Here is a 14,919-nt window from a genome sequence, read left to right as displayed (position 1 = left end):
GTTTTTGAATTAGAAAGAAAAGATAAAAAAATGATATTCTAAGAAATGTTACTCTGTACGCCTGTGCAAACATATTTGTGATGCATACATAACGAAACAGCAGAAAATGAGAAAGTGAAAAGTATAGAGAACAACAGCTAGAAGTCTTTTCCTTTCATTTCTATTTCGATTACAGTTAGAAATTTTTGTCTCGACCCTTTTGATTGTCAACAAATCATTGAAATTGTTAGTGGCATGAATAGCAATGTAACCAGTTCACTCGTGTCTACATTTTTCATAGTGTTCAGTTGTGATAGACCAATACTTGGCCATTTAATGAGAAAAAGAAAGAGTAGTTCAAAAATATTTTGTTTCGTATTAATATGTTTCACCATTTTTCCCTAAAATTTTGTCACTTTTTTCATTTTGTTATTATGCCTCAAATATTGAGGTGATTATTGAGATATTATTTATTAATATTGTAATTAGAATAAGGCTTTTTTTCGTGTTTATTTACTGCGTGGTATCTTGTTAAACATATAAGACGTGATTGATTTGATGAACTTTGAAACATGTGACGTGTTACTTAGCACTTAGTTACTAAATGTTATGAATTAGAGATAGAGCTTAATCAATTTTATCATCATCATGGAAAGGATCTGCAAATGTTGCATCCTCATCTGGAGACATAATATATGTACAGCTGAACTAAGCTAGCAATTAATTCCTTCGTCTTTAGAAAAAACCATCTTCAGTCTACTTTAAATTCATTTGAATTTTGAAGTTGTTGTTCTTAAATTTTTACAAAACTAGGTGAAGATAATTGCCGAAATTCATTCTTTTCGGCTGGCCTACATCGATCATAGGCAAATAAAATTTAGATTATTCTTTGATATTGTCAGTTTATAAACTTTAGTCAATAAAATTTTTGAGATGCATCTTCATCATTTGAAATATATAAAAATGTTTGGTAATAAGCCCACTGATTACTGTCTCATTTACTTACTTTGTTAATCAAAATAATAGTAATAGCGAACAGTTATAGAATAATTAGTAAATAGTTGTGAAAAATGAGCTTGTAATGAACTCAGCAACTTATATTGACGGAATGGTAATCGATCTTTTCAAGTCTGTGTTTTCTTACGTTATAAGTTGTAATGTTATCCATAGATTCTTGACAAAGATACAAAAAATTAAAGATGATGCCAGGAACTGTATTTTCTTCTGGACTCCAGTGCTAAGAAGAATCAACCACAAAACGGACAATAAAGTCACCATAACGACCAAGTGGACAGCACCATGCGATATTAATCCAATTCTTAGCAACTATTATCAGTTATCAGTATCTGTATAGTTAGTGCTCTTAAAATATTTACTTAAAATATTTATCAATTTTATTAAAGTTAAAAACTAACTGGATTTTGAAATTTCATTAAAATTTGGAGGATTGTCACGGATTTAATGGAATTTTCTTCCACATATTTTTTACTTTCCTTAGCTATTAAGAGTTAAAGTAGTTATGAATTATAAGAAATGAGTGGCAGCAGTCAAAGCAGTGAAACCATATTTGCTTACTTTCAAGAAAGTATAGAACCAATGTCAGTAGCTAACGGATGAATCGGAAGTTAACAGCTCGTAATTTATTGTGGAACACGTAATAGTAACCTCTGCTGATGTTAAATGGTATATATATTGTCATATCATAGACAGTATTAATTTTCATTTCATTTACCGGATGATTCAAAGTATTATTTAGTATTTATACGCTTCTCTTTCATCTTTACTGCTTCGTTTCATCATTAGTTGTCGATTTGATTCGTAATTATTTTACTGTTCAAAATATTTTCACCCTCGAAAATTTTCAAATAGTACAGGAAATTTGATCTTAAAATTATTGTTATGTTCTTTTGTAAGGAAAAAAAGAACACTGAGCTAGCAATGAAACAAATGATTTATTAAAATGATGTTTAAAATCATTACTTAAACTTCAGTAGAAAAAAATCTAAACTCCAATCTTCACTAGTAAGTGAAAAATTTATCATCCTAATACATTTGAATTTTTTTAAAAATTTATTCCAATTTCATTGTAGTTAGTCACATTGCATTTCATGACAAAAAGCTTAATTTTAGAATAAACTAACCAACCAACAAAATTCGAGAATCTAAAGTCGACTGTTGTAGAGCATATAACTTTTGCTACTGAAAATATTGTAATAACATCCCTAGAGAATATAACCATTAAAACGGAATGTTACTCACACCACAAGCATATATTAAGGAGATCAGGCTATATTAGATGTATTTCAGGATTCAATCTCAGCATTTAATTCTTCGATTACTTTAAACCTTTCAAACACTACAAAATAGTTCATGAAAAAATGTCTCTCGCATCTTTTTTCAAATTACATGAAAACAAACTATAACTGTGGTTATTTTTTGCGGTGTCTTAAACATTTCGTCATACCGGAAGGGACTGCGTCGTATATTTCGGCGTTATTCCATGATTCGAGGCAAATTAAAAAGTTGAAATAAATCGAGTAACACTTAATCAATGGAGTGCAAGTTTTCACGACTTAACACTTAAACGAATATCTTTACTCTTAATCTATTCAGAACTTCAGAAACGTGAAATCAATTTTATTGCACATTTTACACTTGCACTTGTTTTATCAAAAATCTCACATAGTATAACTTCCGCGGTAAGATAAAAAAAATAATAATAACAATAATCATTTGAATGATGAGACAGCAAAAATATTTGCAAATTGAAAATTGAATCAAAAAAACTATACGAGCAATCAAACGTGAGAGAAATACTAGACAAATAATTACATGAGTAAACGAAAATAAGCTATTTACACAGATGGACAATAGCAAACTAGCGAACAGATAAATGACAATAAATTAGTATGGAAAATTAGCAGTATTAACAGGACTAGATAAAATTATTTCGGTAATTCACATTATTTAAATTTCAAGTAGCCTAAAAAACCTAAATACACATAAGACCGGAATAAACAAATTTCAAGAACTGAAACGCCTAAATAATACGAGTTAGAACATTTAAATGTCTGCGCAAATGAAGCTTCAAAAATTAAAATGCTTGCAGAAAATAATCCTTTGTATTCATATTTATAATGTATCACTAATCACATTGCTTCATCTAATCTCTTTACATTATACTATTAATCTTTTGCAACAACACTGATGACGCAAGAAAGAATCAAAATTCTTTGAACTCCAGCATGCCTGCATTGATGAATTGCTTTTAAAATATACCAACAAATCTCTGAAAATTACAAATAAATCTTCGGTCACATTTTTGACCGCAAATCATTTGCAGTAATGAACAATGTCTGCACAGCAGCAGAATTTATAAGAAATTTGATGAAAAAACCTCACTTTGAGAAATATAATGAAAAAATCTCACATCAATCTTAAAGCGCAGATGAAAGTTTTGAAGCCTAGTGTTTTAGACCAAACGTAGTAGATGCCTTTTCACAAATCATTTCCGCAATAGCTAAACTGCTTGTAGCACCTGGACTAGGCGCATTACGCACATGCAATACGTATTGGTTCAATTCTCCCTCACCACAATCGAAAATAAAGTCATCAACCAAATTCCCATTTAAGTCAACGGCTTGAGCTCGAACTCCTGCCGGACCACTATAAAACATAGCTAAACACAATGAATCTGGTCAAATGTTTGATTAAAAACAATGCAATATGAATTATCAGGAGTAGTTCCACAAAATATTGCGATGAGAGGGCTGTTCCCACAAACATAAGAGCAGAAACTGACCTCACAAAAAATGACTGAAATTAGTTGATTGACATATATATGTAGGAGTATTAGATCAAAGTAACTACCATTATCCAGGTAATGGTGCTAATAAAATATGTTAGATTTGTAACATGGATAACGAAAAAGAAATCTACCGTGTGATGTCCGATATTTTCAAGTTAGGCATGAATCTCTGTAACTGTTTCACCTGTGCTCTGGTCCAAATTCCGCGATACAATTCTTTCATTCCGTAACCAAAAAATTTGAGAATGAGTTTTCTCGTACCTCTGCAAGAGAATTTCAAGCTGTCTGCATTATATTAATATTTCATAAACAAAGAATTTATGAGGAAAGAAATGCCGATGCAATCACCTGTAAGTTAAAGCATCATACAAATCAGGCACTGAAATTTGAGAATATTTGTATCCCTCTCTTTTGTACGCTAGAACTGCATTCGGTCCCAGCCAAACATCTGAAAAAAATATAATCTTTTGCAACTGCTAATCACACGTGAATAAGAGACGCAATTGAACGGTTGAAAGCATGCTTCTTAAGGTGGAGCTAATATCAAACACATCTGAAGCTAAATGCCTAAACAATCTTTAAATATTGAAAAAAATAAACGAGTAGATTCTGAAAATACAAAATAAAAATATAATATACATAATAAGGAATGAATGACATTCTTGAATATTTAAAAAGCAAAAGCGACGACAAAACGTCCAAATTTAAAATGATATATTTATGAATAGAACAATACAGATAATTTAAATATGAGACCTCCATTCATACGTGGCGTGAAATGTACACCAAGAAACGGAAGGCGTGAATCAGGCACCTGAAAATTTCTAACCACTTGAAAGTTTTAATGGTTGTTATAAAAAATTTTTAGTTAATTGTTGAGAGAAATCAGGAAATCACATAGTAATTATGAATCCAATAGTGAGCGATACAAACAAAACCTATCAAGCTAAACTAACCAAAAAAATAATCAATGCCATTCGCATTTGTAAAACATGATTCTACCGATGAAATTACAACTTGAAAAAACTTACAGGATAAACATTTGTCGTTACAAGCTTCTTTTTCTCTTCAGAAGTTAGTAGAAGATATTCGCCACGGAAAGGAACAATTTTCGGGTCTGGCAAACCACCGGAAAGTTTCGCAATACGATCTGATTGCAGCCCACAGCATGTTATCAAGTATTTACAGCGAATTTTCGGCTGCAATTTACCAACATAAGTAAGAACAGAAATCTACCGACAATAAAGTTAAATATAAAAACTCGATCTCATCTAACTTCCGGCCTCATTAAAAGGAATTTCATAGCACAGAAGCAAAAAAATGTTAAAATTAGCAGTTATTTCAATGAAATATGACTGTGAAAGCATCAACAACATTACAGATTTAACTACTTCCAAAAGTATTTTACATTTCAAATTGCTGAAAATGTATCATGGTTTCCCAAGTGTCCACGTAGACTATTCTATCTCCTCTATATCATACTAACCATTGTAATAAATGGAAAAACAACAGCTACCAAAGAGGGTTCTGATTCGATCATAACAGGATAATCATTGACCATGTTCTCTTTTTTCGATTCGCCAACAAGCAATAACGTTTTTAATGGATATTTCGTATAAACAATGCCGCCACGATTTTGGAAATCTTCTGCATATGATTTTGTAACTAGTCCCCAATCAATAATGCCGGTATACGGAGACCAGAGTGCCTTCAAACCCTGAACAAGTCATATGATAAAATCTTTTTGTGAAACACAAATTTAAATATTGCTTATTTGTTACGCTTGATATTTTTCCAAACTTGAAAAAAATGTATTACTACAGTCACTGAGTTTATGAAGTCATTAGTATAGAAGACATTCAAGCATTAACAAGGCAGCATAAATGAATCTGTTAGTACATCATCTTAATGGAAATCCCTGATAATAGCTATTAATTGATAAGATGCTTCTGAAATTTAAAATTCAGACAACAATTAGAATAATATGAAATCAACAACATAGAAAATCTTCAAACGATAGCAATGTAGAATAAATGAATCCGTTAGTGTTCTAAGACTGCAGATTCTGGAGATTTTCAATAATAGATTAAAACTCCAAATCAATTTATCCGCCAAACTGTGAAACGCGTTCCATCAACTCAACTTGAAAGGGTGGATAAGGGAAATTGCTTCAAAGTGGTTGGATCTGCTTTGGCTTTAAAATTAGAACATTAAGACTCTAAAAAAGTCTAGCAGGTCAAACAAACTATGCGTTTTATCACGATAAAAGACTGAAAGACTGTGCGCTACCTTGCAAAAAGGAGCGTAATTCTTGATTTCGCTACCACCAATCATTTTTATTGATCTGCATCCATTTTTCTCAGCTCGTTGAAATAAATTCTAAAAGTATATTTATTAGTATGAAAGGTCTCAGTTTTTCGAATTTATTAGGGAAGAAATATAGTGTTATGTGTAAGTAACAAAAGACATAACCTTCGCCTTATGAGTGAGAAATGAAAAGACAGAAGTATAGTTAGCTTTACCAGTAGTATTTACTTCTGCATGAAATATTTGACGGAAAATGAAATACTTAAGGTGATCTTATTTTACTATTCAATATGTTTCATATCTAGGCTCATTTCTTTGTTTATGTAGATGGATGAAGGAATCTCTGAAAAAAAAACTTATTATGTCGTGAAAGACGAAATATTTAAATTATTATATCCAAAACTAACAAATTCCTCTTATTCCTTTTCCTCACACAACAAAAACCCTTTGTTAGCAAAACCCTTTATTAGCAGTCTTTGTTTCACATCAGTTAAATATCCTCTGCCGGATATCTGGTCAGCTCAGTTCTGCATATAAACCATCGTCCTCCATACGGTGGTTCATTCTGCATTTTGGGGTGGTTTTCATATCATTTTAATGTTTTATAATTATATCTTTCGTTACGCGTTTGTTAATCGGTGTAGCATCCGTACGATATGTATAAAGCGCTATTATTTGCTTCATGTTAAATAAAGGTTTAATTACCCAAGTTTGAGGTTTCACGACATATTACATGCTAAATTAAAATTTCTATCAAAAAAATTTTTTCCTAAAAGTTATATATTAATTAGTTATTTATTGAAATATAGTATACATTTTAAAAACTTTGCAGACATTAAAAAAATATAAGAATGTGAAAGGAAACCTTACTTCTAGACGTGGCACTTCGATTGGCTCAACCGCAACAATTAACTTCCCAATTCTTTTGTAAGGTACTTTATGCTCATCGCAGTATTTATATGCCAAATCAATACCTGCATTTAATGTTATGTTAGAATTTAATGTTAGAATTTGGAGAATTCTCAAAATCCCACTGAAATCTTAGTAAATTGCATGAATTTACTTCATAAGCAATGGTATGAGTAAAAACGCTAAAATTTTAAACTTATACGTCCGTATGTTAATCCATAAATTTATATTGCATACATGTATATATTTCATGTTGTTTGTCCTCTATCAAATTTCATATAAGTCACGGTTGCGACAACTATATAGGTCGAAATATCCTATCAGGATGTAGGCAAAAGCTTCACCGAAATTTAGCAATTTATGCCGAAATTATTTCACATGGTACTTGCTCACTTGAAATAGTGATAGTTCGGAAGAGAACCTTACCACGAACACAAAGTTTTGCTTTCAGGCTACCCGGTGCATAATAAATTCCAGCATGAAGAACACCGCTGTTGTGACCACTTTGATGGAATGCTGCAAATCAACGAAGACTTTTTTCACACAAGAAAATCCTATCCTACTTCCAACAAACTTTTATGAACAAGATGGTTGATTAATTTCTGTCTCATTAATTTGATCTTCACAATGCCTAACCTTATTCAACTCAATATTTTTAGCTCCTACTAACGACATTCTGCAACACCGCTTCTCCTCTATTCGATTTCCCAATATTTATTCAGAAACTCTTGCTGGATTATTATTTTATTCTCCTCTTTATGAATTTTCTAATTACCTATTATATCTGAATTCTGTAGAATAATATCAATGGCATGAATAATCTCTCCAAGGAAATTAAATTTTCAATTAAATTTTTTAAATGAATATTCTCATCCGAAATTTCATGTCAAATGATGATGTGTTCTTCATCAATTCTAACAAATTTTTCATTAACCACTCATGAAATCAACAACATCATTATTTGAATCGAGAGAGGGAGAGTTGTGAAGTTTTTATAGCAACTGGCATTTAACGAATAGATTTGCGTGCACGATGCTTACCCAAATGATCCTCTTTTTCTAGCAATGCTACTTTCAATTCCGGATTTTTGATTTTTAACTGTCTTGCGGTAGCGCAACCAACAATTCCACCTCCCGCCACAACGACATCAAATTCTGATGTGGTGCTGAAGAAACAAAGTTCGATCTTGACAAATAAACATGGCACGAACTGAAAAGCAAAGCTTCTGAAATAACTGGAAAGCTCATTATGTCATTTAATTGATCATCTTAAAAAGTCTTCACTTTACTAACCTTCCAGCTGCAGCGGAAGCAATACCTTTACTTCTGGAAAAAATACTAGTCCAAAAATCAGACGATATTCTGGGGATCACCGGTAAGCGGAAAGATGAGATATTCATTTAAAACTTGAACTAATAATATTCTGGAAGAAAAATTAAAGTTGAATTGAAGGAGAACGGATGGAGGATGGATGTCATAGTGTTCAATTAATGCTGCATTTACATAATTCACAAAACAAACTATTCTAAATTTCAATCCAGATAATGTTATACCGAATTTGAAAATGTTTCACGCCTATGCGCTGACTTAAATAAAGTTAGGAAAAAAAATTGAGGGAACTCAAACTTTTAATGAATTTTTCCGTTAATAATTAAATGCAACTATATTTCATCCTCCCATATACTTCTACATACCATTACAGCTACAGCAAGTAATCACGCCCTCAAACCCTTCACCACCTATACGACACCACCAAAATAAAAAAATCCACGTACGTCCCCCCCGAATCCAGTGCAATATATTCCAACGTGTTTGCCAAGTCCACTACGTTACAGTGACTGGGACGTTATGAAAATTTCGCGTAAAGTGGATTTAATTGAAAATTCAATTAATTCTCTACTCTCTACTCTTTCTTGTTTATAAGATTTAAGCATTCATTTAAGCATATTTGGCATAGCTTATAGGAAACTTGCCACCGAACCGAATGGTACACATTTCATGTCTTGAAATTGTTAATTGTTTGTCTATCATTAGTGTCAACTTTTTTCATTTTAAAAAATAAAAATTTTTAGTAATTGATATTTCTGTTGCAATATTAATATGTTAAAAAGAAGATAAGCTCACTAATATATGCTGCTTTTGACAATGGAAGGAAGGAGAAACTAATGAAGTAACTTGAGATGCCGAGACTGATTGCTTTTACTAGGCACTCTATCTCAAGTTATTTCCTTTGCTGAAAATCATGGATCTGACCAATAATATAATCCCATAACTACATAATTCTCTGGTTGTTGGTAGTGATTCCTCATTATTAAGTTTCAAATTCTCACAGTTTCAAATTGCAGGAAGAAAACGGTTTAATCGCCGTCAGACGTTGTCACAGTGGAGTAATGCTTTCAAATTGTGAAGGATTTCCCATAATACATTTATTAGTATTAAACATATAACTCATTATATGACTTAAAGTATGCGGCAATTGTTTTATTTCTAATTAGAGCAAGAAATTTGTCATCTCAGAGTAGGAAAGGAGGAAGGGAATTCGAAGAGAGTGCAATAACTGACTGATGAAGTCATTCGTTCAATGAAAAGTAGAAAGAAAATGAAAAATGCATTTCAGAGTCCCACCTAGAACTACACTGTACTCGGAGCTTATCTCTCTTCGTTCTCTTTTTAGCCAGACTTACCCTGATTAATTAAGAATTTTACTTTTCTTTTTTCGCATTAAGAATAGCTAATTTGATCGTGCATAGATTTTTTAAAGTTTATTGTTTTGTTCCTAGCAATTCAACTAAAGCAAACGAAAATTTTTTTTCTAATTTGGATTATGTCTTCTTTCTAACGAGATAAGTGTCCTTAGAATTTAGGAAAAGAATAACGAATCCACTTAGATAACTTTACTCTACTATTACTACATTTCAGATTAAAGATGTAATAAATCAATGCTAAAAATAAACTCATTAATAGTAGAGGTAATTGAAAAATTATGTTAAAATAAGAACGTAATACTGTAATATCGATTAAAATGCAATGAAAGAGATTCAAAAAACATTTTTAAGAAAGGCCTAAATGTAAAACTAAATTTCACGTTTCCTGTGTTTTTCAATATATGAAAGTATCTACGAAAAATGATCTTCAATATTTCATTACTCGAGCAGTGTGTGAATAATATAATCAAAAGACGGTGGGGGGTAAATTTCAACAAAAAAAGAAAAATTGAATAGCTCAAATTAATAAATATGTATGAGAAAATATCTGAAAATTATGAAAAATAAAATTCATAAATAGGTAACCTTTACTAAAAATGCAAAATAACAATTAAGTTCCTGCTTTATCAAATAATGCGCAATAATTGTTATCAGATAACACTACAAATTCAATCAGCAAAGAAGGAGTTAAATAAAATAGCGATTAGAAGTAGATCTCTTCCTGAATTCATCAACAAATACTTCATGCATTTTTAAATAGTATGGAATTTTGAAATTAAAGAGCACAAATTTTGAAGGAAGTGTAGCATAAGACGGCACAAAATTCAAAAATAATTAAAAATTTATTTTTAAGATTCTGCTAATGACATCGAAATTTTTCACACGGAATATAAATCTCAACTGGGTAATAATGTAAATGATAAGGACAGAAATAACTACCGATTTTCAAGCGATAATGCTAATATAAAACAAAATATTCATTGCCAATAATTCGATTCAGTTTTCCACTGATATCTAAAACTATTCACATCCAACAATTTTGCTATTTCTGAATTGTAGAAAAAGCACTATATCACATAACAAAGATGAAAACATAGAAGCAAACATATCTTCAAAAAAAATTAAGAGATATGTTCGAAATATGTAAGCACCATTGCTAACATGCAGTTGTACAGTGTTGTCGAGTCTTGAATTCGATCACTTTCGCAGTTTGTGCTTTATGTATTCCAAATCTGTATTGTGTAAATCGATAAAGTTTTATTATTTGGAATTGAAAGTAACGCTCATTTAATCGAGCTTAAATAGATTTTGCTCCAATTCAACTATGTTTAATTTGATTACTAATATAAAAAGGAAAAAAGTTTAGAAATCATAAAATAACTTTTTCATCCTTCCTACGTTAAACAATTTGCTAAAACGCTGACTGTGATCAAAAAAAAAAAATTCAGTTTTTCATGACTTACACAGACAAATATTATTCAACTGCTGCATTATAATACAAAATAGGAAATTCTTTTTGATGGCATATATCCATCACTTACTATTCGTTTGTTTAGTCGGTTGAATAACAAAGCTAACTTTTCTAATTCTTCGGTCTCAAATTAGAGTTTAACGAAATATTTTGACTTAAACGACTCCGCTAAAAGTACTGTCATTATTTTACACAATGCACATACTTTGGTTAATAAGTAAAAGAATAAAAAAAATATGGTATATGAAGACCATGCAAACTTGAAATCTACTTACATACGAAATGCGCCCGGCATCAGATCTATAACCGCTTCCCGAATTTCATGTGAACGACAGCCAACAATAATTGTTTTGGAAAAAGAATTTAAAAATGAAATGATAACAATTACTGAGTAAACAGAATTTGGTATGATTTCATCACTCGTTTCGTAGAATGCGATAATCATAGGCAAAACATATAGGCCAGCAGTCGCAAAACACGACAAACCTACGGTTTTTGTAAAGTTTAATTGACGCTTGTTTATCTTAACTGATTCGGAATTCTGAAAATAGCAAATTGGAAAATTACGAATTGTAGTTCATAATGGATCACAATACAAAAAGATGATTTGTTGCTTAACACAGAAACTTCATTAAATGTTGAAAGCCCTTCAAATTTACTTCCACCGACACATTCAAAGCAAACACTTTGTCAAAATCAAAAATTTCGATTCTTGTGAAATTCATGAAAATGCAGCAATTAAGTTCACCAATTAGCTACCGTTCACATTGATAATGCAATTGCTATTTGAGATGAATGTAACGGGTCGGAAAAGTAATTAATTCCTTTGAATGATTTTAACTCATATGTAGATTAAAAATAAAAACCTGTTGTTCTTTTATCCTTTTGCTATATCGTCGCACCATAAATAAAGTGACAATGTAAAGTATAACACTTCCAGTAGCTGCACTAATGCGTGTGCCATAGAATATTCGATTGAATATTGGACATCGGCTATTTGGTGTCCTATAAGCATACTTTAAAACTTGGCCATGCAAAGTTAAGTGTAAAATTGAAATTACTTACTTTAAGTTGTAAAAGAGATAAAATAAATTCAAAAAGCGGTGAAAAATTCGCAAGAAATTCTAAATGTTATCTGTAAATGACTCAGTTAATTTCATTTGTTCATTCCAGAATTTACATTAGGAAGTCTCATAGCGCTAACCAGCAGAAAGAATGCACTTTGACATTATTTAGATATGAGCAAAGTACACTTGCAGATATCAATAAAAGGATTGATAGATTGCTGCCAGCTATCTGTAATTCAATATTTTTAAAATTATAAGTAATTTGAAAGTTTTATGACATTTGTGATAATTAAATTACGAGTTGATGTTGCGATTTTCCGACTTTAACTGTTTAATATGATAATGTTTCAGCTTATAAAATGCTTTTAGTAATTCCATGTTGCTTGCAAGAAATCTCTGACTATTCGTCGTATCAGTAACCAATGAGTCATTCTGTCGCTTTTTCATCTTCTCTTCGGCGACTAATTCAACAATTAGCATTTCTTTACATAAAAGACACAAGTAAATCTTACCAAATAATGCTGAATATTCAACATTTTTTTATAATACAAAATAGGTTTGACGATTGAAATTAACCGGTCAATACTAACTACAAGCATTGATATAGCGGTCATCGGCTCTGTCCTAAATTTTTTGGCCAATTATCATCAGAATAAAAAAGTAACAAAAGCTCTAACAAAAGCAATAAGCAGTGTCATTAAGACTTACATCTGCAAGTCTATTGCCATAGCCGGGAATCAAATGTTTCTTGTACGTAGCGCAAATGGTAATTCTGTGTTTGTGCATTAGTTTAGCGACAAAAGGAGAAAAAGAAGGATGAGACAAAGTTTAAACGAAGTAAATAAAGATTAAAAAGGCTAGAAATTGATGGATGGAAGGAAGAAAGAAGAAGAAAATGGTATTAGAAGGGGTCATGATGGCTAAAGCAGTGATCATTGTTACAATTTCTAGTGTGGCAGTGAAAACATCATGAGGTCACTGTTGCTGGAAGTGAAGTATGAATGAGTTCATTGAAGAGTTACTTAAGAGTTACCGATGAGAGATTTGACCCGTACTGCAAGTAAATGAAGATTTGAACAGTAAAATCAACCAAATCGAGCATAGTGCAAGTTCAATTTCCCTCTTACTGTATCCATCAGTAAAGATGATTATTCCTTACTTATTCCTTACTGATATATTCTAACATTAATTATTCCTTACTGATATATTCTAACATTAATTATTCCTTACTGATATATTCTAACATTAATTATTCCTTACTGATATATTCTAACATTAATTATTCCTTACTGATATATTCTAACATTAATTATTCCTTACTGATATATTCTAACATTAATTATTCCTTACTGATATATTCTAACATTAATTATTCCTTACTGATATATTCTAACATTAATTATTCCTTACTGATATATTCTAACATTAATTATTCCTTACTGATATATTCTAACATTAATTATTCCTTACTGATATATTCTAACATTAATTATTCCTTACTGATATATTCTAACATTAATTATTCCTTACTGATATATTCTAACAAGCTTCATATTTCAATTGCTACGGTATACTTGTGACGTACATATAATTGTGTTATACCTTGTAACATATTCTTACAGTGGTAGAAATTTTTAACTATCCTTATGGACGATAATGTCATACCAAGCCAAGAAATTGAAATATGGAAACTGTCGGAACAAAAAAATATATATTGTATATTTTATTTTTAATATATGCTAACTTTCATGCCAAAAAAAATATGAAAAATATAAGTTGTTTTATGCTTGTATTATCGACCTAATTAACTCTTCGTCTTTAAAATTTACTTTCCTTTTTAGAAATTGAAATAAGATTGACTCAAGTTAGGAAAGATATACTAACCAGGCCAAAATAACATTATGCGGCATAATCACACAAATTATTCTTGAAACTGTACCATTTTGATTTCCTAGAAAAATTTGCGCGTTACGTGTCGCACCAGCTAATGTTATTGCAAATCCCATTAAACCATCCGCGAAAAACTGCAAATAATAAGTTTTGTGAGAATGATGAGAAACTGTAGTAGCATTTTGCTTTATTTTAGAAAGCATTCAATTATAGGGAACGTTGAGAACAAAAATCGCTGTTTCTTCTTGTGTATCAATATAAGTTGTCTCATAGATGGCGAGCCAACAATATAGATAAGTTAAGTTATAAGTGATAGGCCAAGGATATGAAACATAGAATGAAAAGTTATTGAAAAAACATCACACCTCCATTCCTGTGAGGCCGTATCTTTCACGATTTATCTTTGTTCGAACGATTGCAGCAAAATAAAATATGTTGAGCGCAAAAACTACAAGTCCTCCTGCGATGTAAACTGAAAATTGTAGTATCATCCTGAAAAGAAGTTCGAAGTTTCGAAGTTATTTTTTAAATTACAAATTACAATATATTGACTAAAGACATTTACTTCATTACTTGATTTGTAGTATTGCTGGATGCGACATAATTGCGAATAATTTTTCATCTAAAGTTCAATATAAAATATATTTTGAACAAAAATTAAATTGTGCTTAGTTGTTTAGCACATTGAATCATCTAATAATGATTTATTGTAAGTCTAATATGCTTGAAAATTTGTCAGTTTTGTCTTTTATGATTTACAATAATTATTTGTACCAGTTTTATT

The 14,919-nt window shown here is 30.8% G+C and overlaps 2 protein-coding genes across 3 annotated transcripts; both read right to left on the bottom strand.

Moving 5' to 3' along the window:
* Nucleotides 1-3,164: 3,164 nt before the first annotated feature.
* Nucleotides 3,165-8,402, bottom strand: Bm6576 (Uncharacterized protein; the record flags this gene model as incomplete). Of its 2 annotated transcripts, XM_043081823.1 has the most annotated exons (12): nucleotides 3,165-3,268; nucleotides 3,458-3,645; nucleotides 3,919-4,050; nucleotides 4,136-4,235; nucleotides 4,544-4,601; nucleotides 4,819-4,986; nucleotides 5,304-5,504; nucleotides 6,077-6,166; nucleotides 6,965-7,068; nucleotides 7,430-7,519; nucleotides 8,044-8,168; nucleotides 8,296-8,402. In XM_043081823.1, 12 exons carry the CDS (start codon nucleotides 8,400-8,402, stop codon nucleotides 3,165-3,167), a joined length of 1,467 nt encoding a protein of 488 aa, XP_042937757.1. The 2 variants fall into 2 exon arrangements, with proteins under 2 accessions (XP_042937757.1, XP_042937758.1); XM_043081824.1 differs by lacking the exon at nucleotides 3,165-3,268 and having other exon boundaries at nucleotides 3,444-3,645.
* Nucleotides 8,403-10,863: 2,461 nt separating this feature from the next.
* Bm17764 (Uncharacterized protein) lies at nucleotides 10,864-14,626 on the bottom strand (the record flags this gene model as incomplete). The annotated part of the gene is made up of 7 exons (XM_043081822.1): nucleotides 10,864-10,939; nucleotides 11,454-11,719; nucleotides 12,045-12,183; nucleotides 12,383-12,474; nucleotides 12,758-12,869; nucleotides 14,130-14,269; nucleotides 14,501-14,626. The coding sequence occupies 7 exons, from the start codon at nucleotides 14,624-14,626 to the stop codon at nucleotides 10,864-10,866; spliced, it is 951 nt and encodes a 316-aa protein (XP_042937756.1).
* Nucleotides 14,627-14,919: the final 293 nt, after the last annotated feature.

Source organism: Brugia malayi, assembly GCF_000002995.4.
Source record: "Brugia malayi strain FR3 genome assembly, contig: Bm_v4_Chr4_scaffold_001, whole genome shotgun sequence".
In the NCBI taxonomy this organism is placed as follows: domain Eukaryota; kingdom Metazoa; phylum Nematoda; class Chromadorea; order Rhabditida; family Onchocercidae; genus Brugia; species Brugia malayi.
The sequence above is the reverse complement of the archived record's forward strand: the minus strand, read 5'-3'. Positions and strand labels throughout refer to the sequence as shown.